Source organism: Gekko japonicus, unplaced genomic scaffold, assembly GCF_001447785.1.
Source record: "Gekko japonicus isolate JY-2015 unplaced genomic scaffold, Gekko_japonicus_V1.1 scaffold159, whole genome shotgun sequence".
NCBI classification, from domain to species: domain Eukaryota; kingdom Metazoa; phylum Chordata; class Lepidosauria; order Squamata; family Gekkonidae; genus Gekko; species Gekko japonicus.
In genome coordinates, this window is record NW_015169177.1 from 592,125 (window position 1) to 619,053 (window position 26,929).

At 41.1% G+C, this 26,929-nt stretch overlaps 1 protein-coding gene across 1 annotated transcript in view; it reads right to left on the reverse strand.

Moving 5' to 3' along the window:
- The window catches only part of MET (MET proto-oncogene, receptor tyrosine kinase), a 112,157-nt gene that overhangs the window by 36,545 nt on the left and 48,683 nt on the right, over positions 1–26,929 (reverse strand). Inside the window, exons 6-12 of the mRNA XM_015416013.1 lie at positions 24,858–25,018; positions 20,977–21,079; positions 19,657–19,793; positions 16,382–16,543; positions 15,402–15,501; positions 2,953–3,168; positions 687–833 (exon numbers count right to left, since the gene is read on the reverse strand). Coding sequence (XP_015271499.1) covers positions 687–833; positions 2,953–3,168; positions 15,402–15,501; positions 16,382–16,543; positions 19,657–19,793; positions 20,977–21,079; positions 24,858–25,018 — 1,026 coding nt within the window. The remainder of the gene's footprint in view (positions 1–686; positions 834–2,952; positions 3,169–15,401; positions 15,502–16,381; positions 16,544–19,656; positions 19,794–20,976; positions 21,080–24,857; positions 25,019–26,929) is intronic.

Genomic DNA, 26,929 nt, shown 5'->3' on the forward strand with positions numbered 1-26,929 from the left:
AACATACTCTAATAAAGAGAACCTGCTGTTAGTTTTCCAGTGGCTAAAGTCAACACAGAAGATAGCAGTGAACACATGTGGGACTTGAGAAAGGAGCAGCCCAGGCTTTCAGCTACACAGATTTCTTAGGGCTACATGTCCAAGAGTACAGACTGTGATTTAGACCCCAGGTAAAGGATGGGGGATATTTTTGCCAATTCCCTTGCTCCACTTTAATGCTGTGCCTGGGGAGTCCCCCGACCTTCAAGAACACTATTTTGGGGTCCATTTTTGACTACTACAGGAAAGGGGATGCATACTAATGCTACCTCAGGAGACTGGGTATAGCTCTGAATTTAGAATTTGAAGGGGGGAAAAGATTTGTATTTCCTAGTCAAGGCTGTACTGTTCTGTACATCTCACTATCCTATACATAAAATTTTGGCACTGAAATGAGCCATTATTGAGAAATATAATGATTACCTATATGGATACAAGTTTCAGGTGTGGAAACTGATAACAACTCACTTGTTGTATTAGTAACTGCTGAATTAAATGCTACTGAACTAAGGTGGGAGGCAATGCTGGCAAATAGTACCCATTATTATATAGGAAAGAATAATATAAATAGAGATGACTTTTCTCAGTGTTCTTTAATGTATGACAAAGACATGATATCCTCTAGAATACGCTGAGGTATATCCTACCTCTATATTGAGTTGACTATTGGATTTCAACAGTTCTATAGGAACAGTGCAAGAAACAGACTGCGACTTCAAGGTGATATTTTCACAACTCTTGTTTCCAACCTTTAGTAGTTTGCCTTTAACAGCTTCTGAGTCAATATTATTTCCCTAAGGAAAAAAATAAAAGAGAAATAATTATAAAAACAAACATGACCAAAACCATGGAAGTCTTAACAAATAAGGCTTATCTTTTCTTCACTAAGAAATAATCATAGGTTGTTCCTGTGAATGGGAGCTTGCACAGGGAACTGAACAATTTTATCAGAAGTTGAAGATCAGATTTAGTCCTCTGCTTTGCAACTCACAGGGACTCATGGTAAATGTATACATACATGTATGGTTTGTTTCCGTTTACTCTGTTTGGTTAAATGGAACATTTTATGGACTTATTTATGGAAAATGCACATTCTGCTATCCTTAATTCTGCTATCCTTAATTCCTTAATTCTCTAGGAATTTAATTTAAAAGGCAACACAATGGTGGTTTGATCTTGCTTGGGGCACTAAGGCATCTTCACATAGCTTGGACAATTCTTCTAATAACTGTTATCAAAATAGTAGCATTCTTCAGCTGGGTTGTATTTTGGATTCAAATACTGTTTTTGTGCTGCCCCAAAGACAATAACTCTTGATATCAATGTCTAACATACCAAATCAAAAAGTTCCATAGAGGGTTTTTCAAATATGGCAACCACTGAACCCCATCCCACAGACCCATGAACAGAACAGAGCCTCTCTGTATGATGAGTTATTCACATTTCCAAAGAGTTATTCACATTTCCAAAGAGCTCTCTATCCCTTTTATAGTAGCAGCCAATGAAGAGGTTTGAACTAGCACAATGCTTTTAGACTGTATTGTCTGGAAGCTCTAACAGATGCTACCTTAAACTCAAAATTTCTCTACAAGACAAAATAAGCAACAGCACAAGTAGGGCTAGTGGACGGAAGACGTGTAACTACTGTCTCATAGACAATTTTAGGCAGTTACCTGAGCTGAGCCATAAGATATGCAGACCAGTTTCATCTGCAGTGTGGAAGGAGATCATGAAACAAATTTTAAAATTTAAAATAGAGCATTTTTAGCTTTCAGCCTGCAGTGACTGATTATAAAATCAGCATTACCTTTTTCAGCAAAGATGATGAATTTCCACGTCCTGTTTTTGGTGGGCCTAGACAGCTAGACAAAACAATTCCCTAGGCTTCATAATCTCTTTTCTGGCAAAAGTATGAAGCATGTCAGAAGAGCAGAAGCAGCAGTACCAGGCAGTAGAAATCTATTACACTAGCTTTGATCGACTATGAATGGATTTAAGGTAAGCCACAAACTTTGGCAAAGGCAGAGTTTTGTCATGAGGGATTTTTGAGACTGAGATTAAAATCAACTCTTTGCACTTTGTCATTAAAAAATGAAACTGTGATGGCCTGCCTTGACGGACAAGATCTTGTCTAAGGTGGCAGAGAAAATGGGGGCTTATTTTGGAGGGGAGGGGTACTATTTTGTATATCTGAATGAGATAAACATTACTTTGTACACGGCTACTTGGTGGAAACTAGCTTAGTTTTACAGAAAAACCAAGTGATAAAGGCTTCTCCACTCTCCTGAAACTAATTAAGGAAACAGATAAAAGAATTCTGGTTCGGTAAGAACTGCTTGCTCACTGAACCAAGCGGCCATTTAATTTCATGCTGTGCTTGCTTAATTATTAGATGACAAAAATATAGTCATAAGGCATGTAAACTTGTCCCTGTGTTTCATGTGTTTGGCAGGACTGAAAGCACAGTCCTCAAAATCTGGGCCACACTGATCTTTTGACTGAAGTAACACAAGTTCTCAAAAGCAGGCTTAGAGATGGTGGGGGCCTCTGGCATAATTTATGCAGTAGAACACTGACTGAGATCCTATCACAAAAGTTTAGTATTTTCAGATGTTCGCATGTGGTCAGTTATGCTGGAGTAGTGATACTGGATGAGGCCTGAGGAGAGATGGGTTCAAATCCATATTCATCTTTGTAGTCACACTTTCTCAGTCTAACTCTCTGAACATGGTTGTTGTAAGAATAAAATGGAGGATGTATACCACCCTAAGCTCCACAGTGGAAGGACAGATCCCTACTAATACTGAATACCAATCCCTATTAATTTTGGATACCCCTTTATTCCTGACACTGTTCACATCCTGCAGAGGGGAAAAATATATTTACCATTCTTAAAACTGCTCATCAGCTTACCTTAATCACTATATTCTGGTTTCCTTTGGAAATCACCACTGGTATTTCAGAAAATGTAAAGCTGGGGTCATTCACATAATCAAAATTAAAACGTGATGAGTTGACACCATCAAAAATGAAAAACACTTTTGTCACAAAAGGCAGTGTCAGGTTATAGGGTTTTAGTGAAGGAGTTGTGCAGCAAATTATCTCAGAATTGGAGCGATGGCTACATGCCTGTAATGTGAAAAGAAAACTCAAAGTAAGAAAATGCATTTCTGGTGTTTTATACTCATGCCTTTCATTACTAATGCTGTTTATCTGACCTACAGTGCAATCCTATGCAGAGCTACTCCAGTTCTCAGTGACTCCCTTAAAATCAATGGTTGGAGTAACTCTGCACAGGATTGCACTGGTAATAACCTAAATGTCATTAGTTAGGGCAGTTAAGGGTTACAATAAGTTAGATGGTAATAATATATTTTAAATGTTTAATATGAAAGTTTGCTTTTGGACTTCAATAGCTTTAAAAGGAATGTTTTAGTTTTAATTTGGTGTCTAGAACACAGCAATAACAATACAAATTATCAATCACAGAAATTCATATCCATATCAAACATTCAACAGTTAATTCCATGGGAATATGCTGTTCTCTTTCTTGTACAGTATCAATGCGACATTCAGCCAGTTGTTTAAAGGAATTCCTGGGCTGTATTCAAACATCATGGACAAACAGAGATTTGTCCATGACAGGTCATGAACACAGCTCCACCGTTCTCTTTCGTCCCTTCATTCACACAGCACAAATTAATAAAGATCAAGTTTGCAAAAATATTCAAATGAATAGGTTGCCCCCCCTAACTAAGATTCAGAATCAGGGAGGGGGGAGGTCTTATTTATCCAAGTGCCTGCATTAAGACATCACAGCAAACTGGAGCCTGTTTCAAGGCTTCCCAAACCAGCAGCCTTCAATCAAGCTCTGCATACAAGACGAAAAAACTGAAAGGAACGAGGCATCTAAGCAGAACGGCCAGTAGTGTTCATTCTCACATTCCATTTGACCCTGATATTCAAATGCAGTCATGATATGCATGGAAGTGTGTAGCAGAACAGTTAACAATTAATGCTGTCTTTTAAACTTTTGATAGAGTATCCAATACCCCCACATGTCTTTGAGAATGCAGACCATACTGAAACACAGGAAGGTTCTGACACTGGTTCTACTAGAGGTTGTTTCACCAATGACGTAACCAAAAACTTGAACTTAAACCCAAAGTCTTGTATACATGTCCAATCCTCTTTAAGCATCCATATGAAGGACTTCCCCTTACCCGCAATGGAAAAAAACAGGTCTGAGCATGAAAAGGAGGGTACACAGAGATACAAGGGCTCTAAGGAAGTAAATGGAAAAGGCCACACATGCAAGAAAGACAGGGTGCCCAACAGGGTGTGCTTGCAGCATAGAAACCCGAGGACAGAACTTTTTAATTGTAAAAACCTGTTAGAAAAGAATTACTGTACATGCAGATTTTATAAAATAAGTCTAGCCACACTCCTTTCTCTGATGTCTCATTCTTTAAAATGGGGGTTAACTTAATGAATGATTCATGCAACAATCTTTAAACTGCCATTAGGTACCCAAGCATAGTTCCCTCTAAGCTGTGCTAGGAGGTACTGGTACACAAAAGTTTAACAGGCAGCTCAGGGATTTCTGCTTCAGCTCACAAGGCATTTCCCCCCTCCATTGGAAACAATGATGGATGGGGGCACCTCCTTCTGGGGCCCATAGAATTGGATCCCTGGCCCGGTCTTTTTGAAACTGGGCGGGGGAGTTTGAGGAGAAGCACCAGCAGCTATGCTGCAAATTTAGCGTCTCTGCTTCAAAAAAACAGCCCCCCAAGCCCCAGATATCCCCAGATCAATTCTCTATTATAGCCTATGGAGCCTATTGAATATAATGGCCCCCATAGGATACAATGGAGCAAAAAATGATATATTTTTTGCACACCCCTATTATGCTTTTCAGTATGATTTGTGAGTTGCCTTGAGACACAGGAAAAAGTGGGATATAACTATTTGAATAAATAAGTTGTTTGGGCAGGTTGATAACATTTAAGCAACTTTCTGTTTGTTAGGTTAGGTAGAGTTCTGACAGTGATTGTTTCTCCTTTATTATACTTGACCTGTAATGCTGGTTATCATATCTCACTAAAAAAAAACCAAAGGAAGACTGCATGAGATCCCCCTAAAGTGCTGGTATGTTTTCTAAGGCTTAGCACAAGATGACAGTTGTCTACCAATATAGTGGATTGGGGCAGGTAGGCCTGTTGTCCAGAGGTCAGGTCTACCAATATAGTGGAAAGGGGTGGGTAGACCTATTCTCTAGAGGCCAGGTCTACCACTATAGTGGACTGGGGTGGGTAGACCTGTTCTCCAGAGGACAGGTCTACCAATATAGTGGAAAGGGGTGGGTGAAATTTGACTTGATTCTGTTTTCCTCTTATAATGTTTAAATTGTTCTTAAAATATAGCTTAAATATAATTTAAAAGATTTGTTCTGAAATTTTTACAAGGTTATGGAAGTAATCTTCTAAAAATCTAATTTACGCAATAGTCAAATGTTGACTCACTCACAACTTTAATGCTACTAGCTTTTTTTCGCTGACAAGGTAGGATTTCTGCTCACAACACTGAGGAGCTTAGAGGGAACACTGGACCCAGTCGTGCTAAGGCCAAGCATTGCTTGTGCATGTTATAGAACTGGGGGGGGGGAGAGCACAGTCAAGAGTTTACTCCTGGGTTATAAAAAGTTACACATTCCAAATGAATGTGGTTTTATTCTGCTTTTAAAAAACTTTCCCATTCAGCTAATGGACAAGACAGCCTCTAACCAGTTTGCAAGAAAGGCAAAAAATGCATACGGAACACAGAATGTATAGATTCTGCAGCAATGCCTCCCTTTCTGTCAGCAAGATAGATCCAGGTGGTCAGGCGTGCTGGTCTGAAGCAGTAGAACAAATTTAGAGTCCAGTGACACCTTTAAGATCAACAAAGTTTTATTCAAGGTAAGAGCTTTCGTGTGCACGCACACTTTTTCTTTTAGCAAGTTAGACAGTTCTGACATGCATACGTGACAGACCCACAATTCGAAGTACAGGAGCTGACCTCCACCCACCTTTATTTAACTTCATTTGTACATCTCACAAATTAATTTGAGATTATTAGTGCACACGCCTCTGGGAAATTCTGTCCCAGTTCTTTTCTTTTTATGTGATAGAACAGCATGGAGGGAACAGTACAGGACCATAGACTGTGGGCTTCTATTCAGACTGGAGCAAACAGGGAAATAAGCCAGCAGTATAATTTAGGTAAGACAATGAAGGAAACATTCCTAGCTGCTGCCAAGAACACTATGGGCACCTCAAACTCAAAACTGGCAGCAGGAAGGAATTTTTCTTTCATTGTCCTAAGTAAATTATTGCAGAGTTACTGTATCATACATTAGAAAGAGGGTGAGAAAGTAAACTCTCTCGCTGTATAAATTACTGGAAGGCACAGGAGAGCCATGGATACATTTTACTAGACAGTCTACATCTAGATGTTGTCCTAAAAAATGACACAAGTTAGTTAACTAATTATGGTTATTTTGCACAACTATAAGGGCTGTTTGTGTATGCCATCATGTTAAGTGTTTAACTCCCCACCATCACCAGCCAGGCCCCAAAGCCAGAAGCGAGACTTGTGGGAGGAAAAAGTGTGTGTGTGTGTGGGGGGGGGGGGGAGGGAACATCTGCAGGATAATAGGCACAGCACAGAACAGGACAGAACAAGGATCTCTCCTCTCAAGAATCCTGAAAGTGGTCTCATGCCTCCCTAATCCCTATATATTCAGAAAATGCGGGGGTTGGGGCCACATCTACACATGCAAAAGATGAGGTGGGACTGATGTGATAAAATGAATTGTGTCATTTCAGAATAAAGAAAGGGAATATGACTGCTGGATGCTTACCTATGTTAACGAGTGTCCCTGAAATACAGAGCTAGCACATCAGGGATAACATTGGTATCTCAGCTTAGGAAAGCAATAAAACATGATCCACCATAGTCACAGGCTAACCTTGTAGATGTCCAACTGACCACATCATTGGAAGACCAAGCCTGTTTTACTTGTAAGGCTTTTGATAAGGTTCCACATAGTATTCTTGTTGACAAATTGGTAAAATGTGGTTTGGATCCTATTACTGTGGATCTGTAACTGGTTGACAGATCACACCCAAAGAGTGCTTGTTAATGGTTCCTCACACCCTCTTGGAGAGGAGTGACAAGTGGAGTGCCTCAGGGACCTTTCCTAGGATCTGTTTTGTTCAACATCTTTATCAATGATTTGGATGAAGGAATAGAGGGCACGCTTATTACATTTGCAGATGATACTAAATTGGGAGGGGTAGCAAATATGGTTGAAGACAGAGTCAGGATACAGGATGATCTTGACAGGCTGGAAAACTGGGCTAAAACAAATAAAATGGATTTCAATAGGGATAAATGTAAAGTTCTGCATTTAGGTAGGAAAAATCAGATGCATACTAGTCTTGGCAGCAGTATGTGCAAAAAGGATCTAGAGGGTCTTAGTAGACCATACACCACAATTTAAGAAGAATATAGACAAGCTGGAATGTGTCCAGAGGAAGGCAATGAAGATGGTTAGGGGTGTGGACACCAAGTCCTATGAGGAAAGGTTGAAGGAGCTGGGTATGTTTAGCCTGGAGAGGAGACGACTGAGAGGTGATATGATAACTGTCTTCAATTACTTGAAGGGCTGTCATAGATAGGATGGTGAAGAGTTGTTTCCTGTTGCCCCAGAAGGTCAGACTGGAACCAATGAGTTGAGATTAAATTAGAAGAGTTTTCAGCTAAACTTTAAGAAGAACTTCCTGACAGTTAGAGCCTCAGTGGAACAGGCTTCCTCAGGAGGTGGTGGGCTCTCCTCCTTTGGAGGTTTTCAAAGAGAGGCTAGATGGCCACCTCACAACAATACTGATTCTGTGAACTTAGGTAGATCATGAGAGGGAGGGCAGGAAGGGTTGCTTCAGTGCGTAGTTCTTGTGGCCCTTTCTTTTTTATATATAATGTTTAAATTTTATTTTCTACATAACACCTACAAAAACTACACACTAACTAAAATTACAGCTATAAAATGACCATTTATGATAATAATTATTGTCTTAAGTCAAAGCTTTTCTCTTATTCAGGTTAAGAATAAAAATTCCATTCTATTGTTTCAATATGCAAAAACTTAAAATTGTTGATAATGCAAGATTATGTAATGTAATATAAACATTTCTTCTAAAGTTTAAGCTATTTTCTGCCTTTCTTTTCTCTCTTCTTGCTTTTATTGTGCTGGGGTGGTTTGGGTGCTGCCACTCCCAATTCTGATTCAGATTCTACTTCTGAGCTGCCATCTACAGATGTTTCGTGGCTTTCCAAGCCATGCTGACTGTCCAGTTTTCCTTCTTCTTCTTCTTCCTCTGTGTTCTTTGTATCTTTTTGGGGTTCTTGATGTCTCTCCAAAAACTGCTTCGCTTTGGTAAAAGAGTCAATCTTTTCTTTTTTGCCTTTGTAGTTGAACATGAAACCTTCAGGTAGTATCCATCGGCAGGTAGTGGAATTTTCCTGTAGATAGGTGATTAAGTTCTTGTATTGTTTTCTCTTCTTCCTTATCTCAAATGGAGTGTCTTTCAATATTCTGATGTCCTCTTCTTTAATTTTCAGTATAGACCCAGATGTTGCTTTCAATATTGCATTTCTTACAGATCTCTTAGAGAATCTGACATATATTTCACCAGGCAGGTTTATTTTTTTAAATAAATTCTGAATATGTCCGATAGATCATATCCATTTTGCTTTGTAAGTCGTGGCCCTTTCTTACATGCCCAGGGAAATGCTGATCGCCACTTTCAGGTCCAGAAGCAATTTTTTCTCCAGGCCAGTTTGGCTGGAGATCCTGTAGGATTTTTTGTCATCCTCTGGGTTTGGAACAGCTGTGACTGGGTGTGTGGAGGGGGAGGTATTTGTGTATTTCCTGTATTATGCAGGGGGTTGGACAAGATGACCCTGGAGGTCCTTTCCAACTCTATGATTCTATTGGCACCTCTTTTGGGGCCATTTTTAATGGAACTGTTGTGAGTGATTCCCACTCAGGGCATCCTACATTAAACAGGAAACTACAATGCTGTCGAAGTATATTCTACAGTTTGAACAAACTATGTAATAGACATTTTCTTTGCTCCATGCATTCAAGGCAGAAGTCCAGAGAAAGCCAGACCAGCAAAGCATTTATGAATATTTTGCATACTATGTGTAATAGAAATACATAAGACATAGGCTAAACTAGAGAGATCTAGTGCAATGTAGCAGTTAGAGCATTAGAGTAGACTTAGAAGATTATATGCATCCAATCCAGAGTTACTCCTGTACAAAGGACTTCTCTGTCCAACTCAAATCTCTATTCAACCATGAAGCTCACTGGGTGACTCTCTGCCAGTCACACACTCTGCCTAACCTCACAGGTTTGTTGTGACAATAAAATAGAGGACAGGAGAACCATGTATGCCAAACTTTAGCCTTTGGAAGGTGGTCAGGATAAAAACATGACTGATGCTTGTAAGTGCTGCCACATTTGCTGCAGCAGCCTCAAGCAATTATTTCATTGTTCACTAATATCTCCCTTTAAATGCCTCTCTAAAGGAATCTATATTGTAAGAGATTACACATACACACTGTATAGAAAAACTGCTTTTTGCTTTCTATATCCACATGCCTTTTCCTGTGATTACATTATGATAACATGCTGTGTCTTATTTCCTGTTGCAAGCCAACTGGTGAGGCCACAAGGCCTCAATAGCCATGCCATAAACCCACATTCTTTCACACCTTCATGCCGAAAGCCAGACCTCATGGCTCCACTTCCTGGCCCACATGCGACAAGTCACGTACACAATGAAGTAGCTGGAGTTTGGGGTCACATGACTGCAGGCGGGGTCTCCAAACTCCTAGCCAATCTATACACATACCTTATGTGCAGCTATGGCAACCTGAAATTGGCCACACACCCCTGCTGCTCGTGATTGGCCGAATGGCCATGGCTAATCATGATTAGATTGGGGTATAATTGTTTGATCCCTATGGGAGTGAGTCTCTTCTTGTTCTCGAGTCTCTTGTTCTCTTAGCTCTCCCTTCCTCCTCTTGTCATTGTCTGTTTTATGACACCTGAAATGCTGTCTCTTGGGAAACAAAGACCTGCTTTGTGACTTGGAGCACATCAAAGATGGGATTTCCCTTCAAAATCCCTTGGACTATTCTGGACTGTTGGATGTTCCTGGATTGGTAACTATGTATCTTTAATGTGTAGTTAAGGCAAAGAGCCATAGGTTTTTCTTGTTTTCAGTAATCTCTTATAGTCTGTTGCTATGCTTTGTACTGAATAAAGATCCTTCTTATTTCTAATTGTCTCTGATGTTGTAACTTGAACTCCAAGGCTAAATTTGTCGCTAACCCTGACCACTTAAGCTACCTTTGTAAGAGTAAAGCGTGCATCAACTAAGGGCTGAATCTCTCCCTTAGGAAAAGCAGGGACTATTGAAAAGAGATTCTGGTGGCAAATTGTTCTGAAAACCAGAGAGGGTATAGACCATCTCGTGGTTTGTTGTTTAATGTACTGAAAAGTACAGGATTCCCTCTCATCCCTGGCCTGGCCTGGGTGGGTTAATCCTGTACACACACACACATGCTCTTTTTGTATATCAAAATAAGTCTCAAGCAATCATTATACTTATGTGATTAATGTAAATTCATTGCACATCTTATCTACTGAAGAGTACCAATGTCCTTTAAATTAATAATAGTGACATTCATAACCTAGTTTGTGGACATTATTGGAATACGGTTTATAGCTCTTTACTTTATCAGGGAAGTCTCTGAAAAGGATGCTTTCAGAGAATGATAAAAAAATCTAATAACACCCTTTAGAGGTGATGCAATGTGACTGATTGGGAAGGTCAAGAGAAATTGCATTTGTAGTGCCCTTATTGTTACATAATTTAAGTTGACATTTTTGCTTCAATCATTGGTTTTAGTAATTGAAAAAAATATGAGACTTTTCATGAAACACAAGATTGATAAGCCTATAAGGGAGTAAAGACACAATTCAATCAAGCCCAAGCTAAATTAAGATGCTGGCTTTTTAATTTGGCTTTAAAAGGCATCTATTATGAAATTTTCCAGGTGCTGTCAATCACTTGTTAACAATGCAAATGGGAATAGTTTCCAAGAAGTGGGGTATTGCTGACATCTTGTGTAGCATGTAAATGGCCCTGAAGAACACAGTCTTTTTCAACAAAATAATGTCATTTACAACAAGAAGGCAGATGTATCCCTGCTCAACACTAATTGTGACCTATGAGGCAATGAATACAAACATGACCCATCAGGGGTCTAACTTGATTTTTCTCTAACTTTTTCAGCAACAGGATAAATGTGGAAGAAGCTCTATGTGCTTTAGGGCATCACCTAAGAGCTGACCTAGATAAAGCAAGGGGTAAAAGGCTGGCATGTTAGAGAATCTGGGCCATCACGAAAACCCAGAGGATAAGTGGCCTTTGACACAGAATCTAAGATGCTAATGCTTTATAGTGCTGAACGGCAAGATGGGGAAGAGATCAATATCAGGCACTTGGGGATAGAATAGAACACAGAAAGGAACAGTGCCTGACCTAGGAAGATGCACATATGCAAGTGGAAGACTTTTATGGTAAAAATTAAATGTACATTTAAAGTGTTCAGGCTTCCTCCCTCTTCTGTCAGTGCACACGTGTGAAAGATACAATAGTTTTAAATACACTTCTATCATGTCTTTAAAATGACCTGTTCACGTGCAGGAATTTACAATCACAGCTGAAACGTGCTGATTTCATTCTATGTCTAAACAAGGCACTCAACCCTAAGTTCATTTTTAGCTGCCTACCCACAGGGCCAGCCACAGCTTTTTTTTGCAGACTAGGCGAGGATACCTTCTGGCGCACACACACACACCCCCGGTGCGCCCACCAATTTTCAAACATAAATTCATTTTAGGAAGAATGAAAAACACAACATTTGAAATTGCTAATTTCTTTTTTTAACTGTGAGAAAAAGTAATACAAGCTCTGATTTTCTCTCTCAAACAGAAAAACACAAATCACAAAGCATTTTGAAAAATCCTGTTAACTGTGATGTTTAAATTTAAGTCTCCTTAGTGTTTCCATTTCAGGCACATCATATTCTGACCCTAACCCTGATCCTGGCTTGAGTCCAGTGGCACCTTTAAGATCAACATATCAGCTTTTTTTGTGCACAAACACTCTTCTCAGGACAGTCCAGAATGGACCTCCCAGTCCCAGGTATCCCAAGCCACCGCATCCACCAACACAGCTCCAAAGGAAAAAGGAGTATTCACCCAAGCCTTGTAACATAGCAAGCCATAACCTTAAGATTTCAGAGAATAAGGGAGGATTCTTGACTACACATCTCTCGAGTCCAGCGGGCCCCCTTGACTTCCCAGAAAACCAGGAATCTTCTACCCAGGGATTATTTTATTAAGAGACAGTTCCTGCACACATACATAACTTTTTAAAGAGAGACGTGTAGTTACTAAACCGTGCCTGTAAGCCAAAGAAGTGAATGTACTTATTCCAGTCTTCTCAGCCATTCATCCAGTACTCTTGCTGGTTTACCCATGACAGTAAAACAACAACAACACACACACAGAAATACCACAGAAATTGAAGTCTCCAGGAAAAAGCAACACATGGTAGGCATGCTCTACAGAGCTCAAATACAAAAGCTCCAACCTCCCCACCAGAACGGATGGGGAGAAGAGGGAATCTGCTTCAGTGTCCTGCTATGGAAGTGACCCAAAGCCAAACAAGGGGTACTAAATACCACTAAATAAACACCACCTTTATTCTAATCCTACAGTTCCCTTTCTCTGTAAAGGCACATGAACACATAAAGCTGCCTTGTACTGAATCAGATATTTTTGGTCCATCAAGGCCAGTATTGTCTCCTCAGACTAGCAGCAGGTCTCTAGTAGAGGTCTTTCACATCAGCAACTACCTGATCCCTTTAACTGGAGATGCTGGGGATTGAACCTGGGACATTCTGCATACCAACCCCATGCTCTACCTGGCAGCCTTTGGCCAGCCTCTAACCATCAGCTTCTCCCCCCTATCTGCATTACAGAGATAATTATAACAATGTACATTCCAGGGCTGTTGTAAGGATTCTAGCTTCACATTTAAACATTTCCCCCCCAAACTATATCCTCCCATTTGCTTGCCCACCAGGCAGTTGGGAGTGGGTTTTTTAAAGGCTCTTTGGAGATGGGAGGTTTCCTTCTCCTGTCGGGATTGTTGCTTTTTTTAAAAAAAAATCGTACGCCTCCCTCACTCGGCTGTGCTCCCCCGCCCCCCAAATATGACTGCCTCACTGCACCTTTTGCTGGTGCTGCTCTTCTCCAATGCTACCTTGCCCCCCTGGAGATGAAAGATGGCGATGGGCGCAGCAATGTCGCCACGCGAGTTGTGAGCACAGTGGGGGTGGGGCTTGAGCGCCGGGGTTGAATGTCACAGGGGGCGGGATTGCAGCCCAGCGGAGGGAGGGAGTGTGGTCGGGGGGGGCGGGTCCAGCAGGCTGCAGCAGGAGGTTGTGGCGGGAAGAAAAAGAGGCAGCGGATGGGGGCAGCAATGGGTGCACGTGGGCTTTTGGAGGGGGGGGAGGCACAGTTTAGTGCCTGCATCCAGGGCCCGCCCTAGGCGAAAGTCTAATTCGCCTAGTGGGTGGGCCGGCCCTGCCTACCCACCATCTTTCTCCCATGCAGAGTTGTGCATATTTGGGATAGGCTATTTTGAATATTAATCCTGTTATTCTCCCTGTCCAGTATCTATCCATCTATCTAGTACTGCTCATATAATGATAGCCTTGAGCAGAAAATAAAATGATAAAATAAGATAATGCCTTACTTAGTGTTAGTCTTCTGTTGTTTAATTGTTGATCCCATAAATTTTGCCACAGATAGAGGAACAAAATCATTTATATGCAATAGTAATCACGTCACCTGTACCCTCATACTGTCAGATGCCTCATTGGGCATTTCCTTATTTCTAAGGGAAGGAGTAATTAATCTAGCCCTTAGCTCATTCAATATAGGACATTCCATAATCGTATGTTCAATTGTTTCAATTTTAGCATGTGAGCATCTACATGTTCTATTTGAATACAGCAATTCTATCTGAATCCAGAGCAGACTGAAAAGCCCGCTCTCCGGCAGCAGACCCTTAAGTCTACTGGGAGAAGACCCTTGGGCCTCCGAGTCCAATTCGAAGCCCCCCCCCCCCAACTGACCAGTTTCTGATTGGCTCCCACTTGGAGCCAGAGCCCAACTGCCACTGCCTGCAAGCTGCCACTGGGAAAGGACCCTCCTCCTCTCTCTCAGTCCCAAGCCCTCAGGCCGCAAAAGCAGCCCCGTGTGAATCTGGTGCTTTCGTTTAGTGCCTCTTTGGTCACCACTAAAAGTCCTAGCTCCCTTATAAGATTGTTTCTTTTTCATGACTATAGGCATCTGATTTTTCCTTTGCTATCCACCCAACCATTTCATGTAGATGTTAAAGAGTGTAGGGGACAAGATGGAACCTTGCAGAACCCCAAAGGCCATGGGGCTAAACAGCAGTCCCCTAGCATCACCTTCTGAAACCTACCCTCCAGGTAGGACCAGAACCACCACAGAATGGCGCCTCCCAATCCCAGTCCTGATAAAGTGATGCAGAAGGATACCATGATTGATGGTACTGAAAGCCACTGAGAGGCCCAGGAGAATCAACACAGTCGTTTTCGGTCTCCTAGCATGACTCATCTGTGAGGGCAACCAAATCTGTTTCAGTCCCATAACTAGGCCAGAAACCAGATTGGAAGGGATCTAGGGAGTAGGTGGTACTTCAGGTAAGAAGTAGGTGGTCCTTCCCACTCCACTCCACTCAAACATCTTGGGTGCCTCATTCTGCACCAAAAGAAGTTTTCAAACAATTTTCAAGGACAGCTCCACATACAGAGCATTGCATTAACCTAGTTTATATAGTTCTGCTAACTTCCAGTAACAACTGGCTGTGCACTGCACTGATTGCCCAGTGCAGAGAACAAGACCCCCACAATAGTTTCACAGAAAATTATGGCATGATATTTAAATAAAGCAATTGCTTGAAACAGAAAAGTATACCTTGAAGTCTAAGACCAAAAAAGGCAAGTAGTTTGCCTGAAGGTGCAAGGCCAACAACAGAATCAATCGTGAAATCTGCCTCAATGTCCAGGAAGTTTCAAAGCGGGAAGAAACTGAAGATTTCTGTCTGGAAGCCCACCAGTTAGTACTTATGCTAGGGACTCACCACAGTAAAGTTCCTGTGTAGTTTAGGGACTGTTACAACCATCTTGGCGGAGAAGGCAGAATTCAGGTTGATCCCCTGAGCTGTAATTGTGCTTCCACCACTGATCAAAAGTAAAATAAATAAAATGAAAATAACAATTAAATACCAGTTCAGAATACCAACTGAAATTTTGCTTGAATTTTAACTTTCAACAAATACCAGCGTGTTTAGGATTGCCAAATACCTGGAGCAAAAAAGATATGCTGCCACTTTAATAGAAGTTTAATGCTCTATTACTTGCTATTTACTTACCTCAATGCCACTTTAGGCTTCACCTTCCCATTTCTACACAGTTAGCTTCTATTAAAGGGACAGAACATTTTTCTCCAGGTCTGTTGGCAACCCCAGATGCACTCTTTGGACACTAACTGCTTTATGAAAGAAATTAACACACTCACACACAATGGCATTTGGAATCTTTCTTATTTTTGAGAAATAGGTTTCCCTTCACATGCTATATTAAAAAATGTTTTAAAACGTTTTCACGCAAACATTTTATTCCATTAGTACCCTTTATAGGGTTTGTGTTAAGATGACCAGTGACAAAACTGTTGGCTTGGTTCACAGTGACCAATTTTAATCATAACACAGGCCCCACCCCAACACTGCACCTCCAAAAGTTAATTCAGTTCCAAACAAAAAAAATATTAAATGAGGAACTTAAAATATCAGTGTAATAATGATCTGTCAAGGACAATTATTCAAATACCCTTTCTCACATATACTATAGGTGTGTGGAATCACACCATAGGACAGCAATGGAGGATGTAGGTAAAAAGGAATCTAAGCAGTCATGTCAAAAAAATCCCTTTCACCTTTGGAAGGTATTACCTTCTCAGGCTATAAAAAACTCACACAGCAAACTTCTTTTGACAGATTTCAGCAGTGCCTTTCTTCCCTCATTCATTACTATTCCTATATCAATAGAAACTGTCACTCACCTAAGAAAGGATTTGGCTGGATAAATTTTAGAAACAGCAGGGTTCTCTCTGTACATAAAGTGACCCGCAGAACGAAAGACTGCATCAATTCTCACTTTAACAAGACACTCTGACTGGTCTCCTTGTTTAGGGGTGTAACACTCTATGGTGCTGTCAGATGCTCTGCAAAAGAAAAAGCCACTGAATAAGAATAACGCTTGCTACAATCACCATAAAAACACATACAACACATTTCCCAAATGAGACCATGTCTTTATAGGAAAATCCAGTGTTACAAATATCTGCAGCAGCGTATAGATGTAATTCAAATTCTACATTGTACAAGACACCAATATTATGTTCATGTTCTGGGAGGGGTGAGTTTTTCCTTGCTTTAAAAGATTTGCTCTGCTGTAAGATAATGCTTTAGGGGCCATGATGGTTCAGGGGTTAAGATGCTGAGCTGCAGACCGGAAGGCGAGGCCTCGCCGGCCCACCAAACTTTCTCCCCTCCTGGGCGGCGGTGAACACTGAGCGGCTTACAGCTGCCGGCCGGCCGGCCAAGCCTTCTCCCCCACCCCTCCCCCTCTCTAGTGGCGGTGGCGAAGCTGTTCTAAGAGCATTCCCTGCACGCATATCCGCACGCAGGGAGTGCCTTGGGAATTAGATATACAGAGTATCATCATTATCATCATCATCATTATTATTATTATTATTATTATTATTATTATTATTATTATTATTATTATTATTATTATTATTATTATTATTCCCTGCCATCCCAGCCATGGCCGGCTCAGGGCGACTTACAATAACATAAAAACTACAATGCATAAAATAGCAATCTTAACACCATAACAATAACAATATTAAAATGTACTAACAATAATAATCTGATTTCCAATAACAGACATCAGTTAAACATTATGTTTAAGATGGCACTCAACTTCCATGCCATCCTAATGGTCGATCTTGATCTGACATTATATGAGTGGCTCAGGCTGCTTTAAGATTTCCAGGGGCAGGTCATTCTCCCCCAGGGCGGCTCCTAATCGAACGCTTGGTGGAACAGCTCTGTCTTGCAGGCCCTGCGGAACTGCATAAGGTCCCACAGGGCCCTGATCTCCTCTGGGAGCTCATTCCACCAGAGCGGAGCTACCACTGAGAATACCCTAGCCCTGGTTGTAGCCAGCCTGGCACATTTTGGCCTGGGAAGGGTGAGTCTAGAGACCCTGATCGCAGTGCTCTCTGGGGAAGGTGTGGAGAAAGGCAGTCCCTCAGGTATGTAGGTCCCTGGCCATAAAGGGCTTTAAAGGTAAGAACCAGCACCTTAAAGCGAACTCGGTATGTTATTGGTAGCCAGTGCAATGCCTTCGGCACAGGCTGAATGTGCTCCCGCATTGGGAGGACCATTTTGCTCCCGCTGTAGCTTCCGGATTTGTGATAAGGGCAGCCCCATGTAGAGAGCATATATGCCTGAGAAAAACTTATATTTAAGAACAACATATACTTATAAATATAACAAGTTATATTTATAAATTATCTCAGAGAAGCAGGGTAGTGCAGTGTTTAGAGCATCAGATTATGATCTGGGAATAGGGCTGCCAGTCCCCTGGTCCATTGGGGGTTCCCCCACTTTTCGGGGCTTCTGCCCACTGCCAGCCATTTGGCCCTGAGGGAAACTCCGCCCCCCAAATAGCCACATCTGGGCACGACATCGCTGACGCAATTACATCACCTGGAAGTGATGTTATTACACTGGGGGCGTCACACGCAATGCTCTGGTTTGAGGGCAAAACTCTATGGTGAATTTGGCCTAAAACCATAAAGTATTGCCCTTACATCAGAGCGTCGCCGACACAATGACATCACTTCCAGGTGACATCATAGTGTCGGTGACATACTGGAATGCCCCCCAAATCCCCTGCCAGTGCAGCAATGGGACCTGGCAACCCTATCTGAGGCAACCCAAGTCTAAATCCCCATTCTGCCATGGAAGCTGGCTGGATGGCCCCGGGCCAGTCTAACCTCACAGCCTAACCTACCTCACAGAGCTGTTTTGAGGAAGAGGAGTTACAAGAAGTTCTAATAATGAGCTCATTAGTTAGGAAAACAGTCTGCCTGAAGAGGAAAGTAACTTCACTTTTTGGCAGACACATTTGCAGTCAAAACTTCCATCATTATTCCTCTGGAGCCTAAAACAACATAAGCCATCTTCATTCAAGGCTCAGAAAAATTCAGTCAATAATTTCTAACTTAACAAGATGATGGCTTGTCTTGGGCCTGTCCAACTACAAAACTGAAAAAATGTGTGGCCAAAATCGAATGAGTTATTTCTTTAAAATATTTTTATGCTGCGTTTCCACCTACGTTAGGGTCCCCAAGAACCCTGAATTGATCATATTCTCTCATCTAGATGATAAAATTGGTTTGCTTCTGGGCACAAAACAAAGGCCTGACTCTTAACTTTAAGGCTCTCCATGACTTGGAGCCAGGATACCTGAAAGACTGCCTGCTCCTGTACTGTCCAGCCCACCAATTAAGACCCTCTTTGTTAACCCTGCTTTCTGTGATCCGCCCCCCCCTCCTATAAAGATGAGCTGTTTTCATGGGCTGCAAGTTGCCTCCAGCATGCCCCTCCCCCTGAGGCTCACCAGACGCCTACTTAATTCTCCTTTAGGTGACAGGCCAAATTATTTTTCTTCACCAAGATTTTTATGGCCTGACAGTCATTTTAAGGCTTGTGCTTTTTTAGCTTTTTCATAATGTTCTTTTTAACCTTTCTTGTTTAATGTTTGTGGTGTTGCAATTGTCTCAAGCAGGCCTCTGCGGAGACAGCAGAAAATGTTCTAAATAACTAGATAATTTGCCTTCTATATTGTCATAACAGTTTGCACTGCAGATGACAAGGTGAAATGTATACATTTATTTAAACATGGTTAGATATAATTTATTAATACAAAGATCAAGCAACTTTTTTAACTGTTAGGAAGCAAAAGTTAATTATGGGGATACCCAATGCTTTACAAATAGTATCCTTATCTGGGCCAATTACAATAATTTATCAGTAGGCTGAACCATGGAAAACAAATAGAATCTGAAGTCAATTAAGTAAATATCTTATTTGTTCGTTTATTTAAAGTTTAGCTATTAATATAAGGCAGCTAAGAAAGCAATAGCAAGTTGCAAATGCATAAAACAGTTAACTGGCAAGATAAAAGCGACATGAGACAAAATAAATGTCCACACATCATGTACCTTAATAAATGTAAAAAACATTATCTGATGAACTATACCTTGTTATGTTACACTGTTTTTCACCGACAAAAACCTCTTGAGAATTCCCACTGCTTAGGTATTCCCCAGCTAATGTCAGCAACGTCCCACCAAATCTTGGGCCGTAGCTGGGTGAGATACTTCTTATTATAGGATTCTGCAAAATAAACAATCCAATTTGTGCTTTTTTAACATTTACAAAGTTGTATTAAATAGGGATGGGCATGAACCACATTTTTGTGGTTCAGTTCATGGTTGAACCATGAACCAAAGCACAAACCAAAATGAACAGATATGCCAGTTCATGAACTGAACTGGTTCAATTGTTTGTGAGTAATTTAAAGTTTAACCCACTGCTTTCTGCTCCCTGCAAAAGTGGCAGAAAACAGAAAGCAGGAGTTTAAATGGCGCAGAGCCATTTAAACCTTGCTCCCCCCTTGAAGCGGCGGGGGCAGATTGGGAGGATTTAAATAGCTTGCAGCCATTTAACCCTCCAGTTTTGCTTCCTGCCACTTCGAAGTGGGGGGGGGGGGCAAAATCAGAGGGTTAAATATGGGGGTTGCCTCCCAGAGGGCATTTCACCCACTCCTTTATGCTGGCCACAGCTTTCCATGGCCAGCAGAAAGGAAGGGGTGAAGTTTCTCCCAGGGGGCATTTCAACCCCTCTTATCTACTAGCCACGGCTTTCCTGGGAGGTGCTTCACCCTTTCTTTTCTGCTGACTAGGGAGAGCTGCAGCCAACAGAAAGGAGGGGTAAAATGCTCCCAGGGAGGCACTTCACACCTTCCTTTCTGCTGGATACAGAAAGCTGTGGTTAGCATAAATGAGGGGGTGAAATGCCCTGGGGGGCACTTTGCCCCTCCCTTTTTGCTGGCTACAGTTTTCTCCGGCTTAAAGCTGGCCAGCAGGGAGGCGTCACCCCACAGACTCAGCTCTATTTGGCTCTCTTGCACAGCCCCTTTAAACAGTGCTACACAAGAGAGCCCGAAGCTGGGCCGGCAGTGAGGCCTCTAACTTGTGGGCTCAGCTCTATTGGGCTCCCTTGCACAGTCCTTTAAAAGGGGAGTGGCAGGGAGCTCCCGGCCACTCAGCTGTTTCTAATGAATGACCCACCATGAGCCACCACAGATTGTAACAAAATTCATAGAAGTCCATCACAGTTTTTCAGGTCGCAAACTTCAGTTCACGAACCATGAACCAGCCAAAATTCATTATGAACTTTAGTTTATCAGCTGGTTCGTGCCCATCCCTAATATTAAATAATATGAAACATAACAAATTACAAATGAAAATTAATATAATGTAATTTCATAACTGAAAATTTAACCTTGAACACTTACCACATAAGAGAATGTAGTGAAGGAAATATTAGTTTGTCCATTTGAAACAGTGCTTGAAACATTAAAACTTGGATTCTCTACAGCACCAAGTGTACATTCCAGTCTTCAAGAAAAAGACACATTATTTTTATTTACTTTATACAGAAAACAGATTTTGCAAGATCATAATAAAAGCTGGTGCAATGTAGTGGTTTGAGTGTTGCTCGGTGACTGGAGTCCAGTCGCATCCCTCCACTCTGCCTATGAGGTATCACATGGTTATTATGAGTACAAAAGGGAGGAGGGGAGAACCATGTATTCCCTGATCTCCACAACATCATGTAGGATCTGTGGCTCATTAACAGAGTGCATGCTTGAAATCCCATGTGTGAACTTTGGTATCTCCTGTTAAAGGATCTCAGGTATTAGGAGAGGCCTGAGTTTCTGGAGAGCTGCTGTCAGTAGGCACAGGCAGTACTGAGCCAGATGTACTGAATGGCCTGACTCCGTAAGAAGTAACTTCATATACAAAGAACAAAGTTTGAGTCCAGTGGCACCTTTAAACCTGGGTATAATATTTTGTGTGCATGCACACTTCTTTGGATAACATTGAAACAGACTTCATCAAGCCTTACATAGGTGTGTGTGGGGGGGGGAAGTTGCCAGGAAGGGCTAGTTAGAGTCAAGATGCAAAAGTAACTGGACGATAAGTATAGCTAAGACTGGATTAAAGCAATTGGTAAAACCTATGGATAGCAGCAGATTAGCATACAAATAATAAAAGAGTTAAGAACAACAGATGTGAGAACTAAGTTTGAGTCCAGTGGCACCTTTAAGACTAACGAGAAAAGATAGTCCCCAGTCTTAAACAACTCTTCACCCACAATAATACAACATCTAATTTGAACGTGGATACTGGTACCAGAGCTTGCAGCCAACCCAGATGCCAACTTTGCTGCCACATACACCATCTCAGGCTCATTCACTTGCTCATCTTTCTAACAGTGTATATGCCATTAAATGCCAACAATACCCTTCAGTTCTCTACATAGGGCAAACAGGTCAAACCCTATGCCAAAGGATAAATGGACACAAATCTGACATCAAGAATTACAAAATTGAGAAACTTGAAGGAGAACTTCCCAGGGTGCTCAGTGGGGGACCTCCAAGTAGCTGTTTTATTGCAAAGGAATTTCAGGAACAGACTGGAATGGGAGACTGCTGAATTACAAGTTATTATAACACTCAGAACAACTGAACCTCCAGGGCTTAACAGAGATAGCATGTATAGTGAGATAAGAACCTGGTAAGTCACTCAGTTCTCGCTTATACCCAGAATTAAACTTTCTTGATCTTAAAGGTGCCACTGGACTCAAGCTTAGTTCTCACATGTGTTGTTGTTGACTCCTTTATTATCCATATGCTAATTTGTTGTTATCCATAGGTCTTACCACCAACTGTATTAATCCAAACTTAGCTATACTTATTGCTCAGTTACTTATACATCTTGATTCTAATTAACATCCTGGCAACTAAACTGCCCCCTATCTATACGTAATACTTGAGAAGACTGTTATAATGTTGTACCCAGAATTAAAACTTTGTTGGTCTTAAAAGTGCCACTGGACTCAAACTTAGTTCTCACATCCATTTGTTAACTCTTTTATTTGTATGCTAATTTGCTTCTATTCACAGGTCTTACCAACTTCTTTAATCCAATTTTAGCTATACTTATCACCCAGTTACTTATGCATCTTGTCTCTAACTAGCCCTTCCTGGCAACTACCCCCCTCTACCTATATGTAAGGCTTGAGGAAGAAGTTTGTTTCAATGTTATTCAAAGAAGTGTGCATGCACACAAAATATTATACCCAGAATTAAACTCTATTGGTCTTAAAGGTGCCACTGGACTCAAACTTTGTTCTATAGCTTTAGACCAACCCAGCTACCCATCCGAATCTATCTTCATATACACAGAATCTTTTTGGTATCTGAATAGTGAGACAGAAACAGAACTTCACTCATTTTCAAAAGCTCCTCTTCTAACAGAGATAACAGTAGCATTATCTGACCAAGAGCAGTATTTACTACCTTAGTTTTTCCTAAGAACATCCCAAAATGAAGAGAATGTGTTAGGACAACGTTATCAGAAATGCATCAAAAGGGCCGAGGCTGTGACTTGCTATGCTTGTCAGGCAAATGAATGCTTAAATTGACATCATTCTTGCTGCTTTGCCAGATTATCACCATAGATGATGACACTTTCTAATAATATGAGGAAGTTACACTGCAAATATGCATGATCTGGACTCCAGAACGGTGGCTAATTGGCACCATCTGAGGAGACAGCAAGCATTGATGGGAGCCAACAGTAAGCACTTGTAGGAACCAACAAACTACTTTGGCACTCAAACCATATGCATTTGTGCCAACTTGTTCCCATACTTTTCATAGAATTATCTGTAACTACCAATATAATAAAGCTATGAAAATAAAATAGCTGGTGTTAAGTAAGACATGAGTCCCCAAGCTTGTGTGCACTTGTACTATTTCGTGAAATGTGCAGTAGGCACAACCACAAAATGGGCTGCCATACACATAGTGTCAGTCACACAGTGGTTGCTGTGGGGGATAATTACAAATCTTGGGAGGTGGCAAGCCACACCAAGCATTCTTCTATCATGGGGGCAGCCATTTCTGAACACGTGGGCTCCCTCAGGTGATACCTTCCTGACATCTTCAAAAGCATCTCCTGCTCCAGTGAGGAATAGAAAATACTGATTGTCTCTCTGCTTTAGAGAAAGAGTACATGGATGCCAAGAAACACAGTGGTGAGCACCAAGGCATCCATGCTGTGGATCACTCGATTAGGACATCCCACCCCCCAAAAGAAGAACACATCTGGCACTGATTCTAGGAACTGTGTACATTGTTTCACCATTTCCCACTGGAACAGTCTAGACATGCTTGGCATTTTAGTGCCCAATAGAACCCCAGCTATATAACTAGAGCTGCTTTCACAAATGATGGGTAATGCACTTTCAATGCACTTTTTTGCACTTTTGGATCTAAAGTGCATTATTCAACATGAGTAAAAGCATGAAGATCTGCAGCTTCCTATGGCAAGCATAGGGCATCCTGGAAAAACGAACACTACCGGGATATTTCCTCACCTGGAATATTTATTCTGTATCTTTAGATCAGAGATCCCCAGCCTTTTTGAGCCTGTGGGGACTTTTGGAATTCTGACACAAGGTGGTGGGCAGAACCTCAAAATGGCTGGCGCACTAGGCGGAGCTAACCACAAAATGTCAGAGTTTATGTATAACTCTAATAGTAATGCTTCAACAATACAGTCAGAAGCTCTGTTTAATAGGATGCCTTTTAAAATGAACACATTTAAAAATATTTTCTGGTATACAGACAGCATACAGTGAAGACTTTTGTGCTGTGGTCACTAATGCTGCTGAAGCAACTTTTTAAAAATCTGCACCACCAATCAGATCTCCAGTGGCCATTCAGGCACCCTGGTGAGCAAGAGCCCCACCCAGATGCACCCACTTTCTTAAAAATTCTCATTGGGGACCAAGAAAGGTGTCAGCTAGCGCCATGGCACCCACAGTTACCATATTGCGGACTCCCAATTTAGACAATTTATTTTATCCCTACACAGATGGTTCTTTTGTGGTAGAGGAACTTCAGTGCCACTGAGAAGTAACAGAGCAAGCCTCATAAAATGGAAACTGGGCTAGCTTCCATTGCCTCAGGCAATGTGCTACCTATCAAGATGGCAGAAACTACACATGTACTGAAGAATGAATGAATAATCCCAGTTGCTGGGAGCATTGCATCAGCTCCCCACATGGCAATACTTGCTTAGAAGCTGAGTATTGATCTCTTACTTGTTCTTGTCACTTGCTTTGGCATCCAGGATGCATCGCTGTCCACCGATAAGAACCGACACAGTCTGTAAACTGAACTTGTCATTTTTGCTGAATCCGAAGTCCCACCCACATAGCGTCAGTCGAGTGGCACTGTCGAAAGGTACATTTCTTGGAAGAATCTAAAGGGGGGGGGAAGCCCAGTAACACACTTAGGATTTCTCATGGGCTTTGAAAGTGTTTTTTAAAAGGAAAACAATCATAGAAAGGAGTAATTTCTTCTGCTGGAAAGTACCTTCTCCTTTATCTTAATTGTTCCCACCTTTCATTGATCACAGTATGAACTTCCTCACACAGTAGCAATAAATAATCCAGCTGCTACTAGAAAGCTCTGAATGATTATGTTTGGAGGGTATTGAACAAGCGCTGCATTGTAATAGTCTTTTTAATACCCCTTTAGCTTGTCTTTTATGTCTTTCTCATGGCATGTAAAAGAATACAATGTACTTATTTTATCAGAAGCATGAAAAATGAATAAAAGAATCTTAAAATGACCATGTAACTTATTTCACCAGGCTGATGAAAGGCAGGAATTTGCAGCAATAGCAGCTTTTCAAAACATCTAAATCAAATATTGCCTTGGGAGCCACAAATTTAATGCAACTTCTACCAATGCTTTGGCTTAATTACTATCATTCGGGTACTCTGAAATTTCAAGTTAAAAATAAGCTACCTTGCAGCAATTGAGTGACAATCTAAAAAAGGAAATGTTCTTCTTCCTCCTACCCTCAACAACCTTCAACATTGTAAATATAACAATGGTGGGAAAAAAATCTATGAATTCTGTAGAAGTTGTACAAAATTCAGTGAAGACACTGTGAATAAAAATCTGGAAATGCTTTGGGGCTTACAAAGGCATTTAACAATTCCATTTAATTTTGTAAACATCCCTTACCTCAACCAGAGAATAAAAGACTTAACTTATGATTGTGATGGAACTACTAAAGTGTCTTTGGCTTAATCTTTTATAGTGGTAGTTATTCCCCTCCTAACACATAGCACATTTGTGCCTTTCATCATGAATGCTGCTTGTTCATGCTGCATCTGAAAGGAACATTACTGGCAAAAATGCTCAGGTTACTAGTCTCTTTGAACTTCCAATGATACTGGCAGGTTTCTTTTAAAGTTCATCTCCTTAGCTTAATACTAGAAGGATTTAAGAAATGAAATGCCAAAGGAAAAATGGGTATCGTGAACATGCTGCACAAATTAAACCATATAATAGTAAAATTATTGCTTCTGGGAAAAGGGGAAAAGAATCAAATCCAAATTATTCTAAAGCCAGAACAGTGTTACTGAATGCTGAACATACCAGTGAGGCCTGGATTCAAATTTCCAGTCGGCTATGAAATTTGCTGAGTAACTTTGGAGTAGTCACCTTTTCTCTGCCTAATGTACCTCATAGGGTTGTTATGAGGATAAAAAGGTGAGAGACAACACTAAATGCGCTGCTCTGAGCTCTTTAAGAAAAACAAAACAAAACAGTGTAACAACAACAGAGTTCACCTGGATTCTCTTTCAATGTTAACGTTCTCTTTATGAGAGGGAGCAAACACCTTATCTAAATAAATAAAGGTCTTACACCATTCAAGGACAGCGAACAAATATTCTCTTACTTGTCCTTAATTCTATGAAAGAAGATTGACCAAGATATGCACTGTATATCCACACTTAACACGCACATTGACAGCCAATCAGATTGGACAACTGGCAAGAAGCCTGTTAAAATCTGTCAAGTACTGTAAAGAGGGTCTTTCCCTTTGTCTCGCAGCTTCATCCTCAGTCCAGAGTCAAACTGGACACATGAGCTCCAAAGGAAGTGATGGCCAAGGATCTTTAAGAGCACTGCTTACATGTAAGCAAGCTTGTTTTATTTTAGTAGTGCCAAATTTACCAAGGACTAACAAGTTTCTTTAAAAAACCACTACAGCATTTTTTTAAAAAAATGTTCCACAGCAAGGTTATCTGCCTGGTAACATCCATATATTTCCCAGCTTGCTTTTGCACTGTTTTTCACCTTGACTAACAAAGGC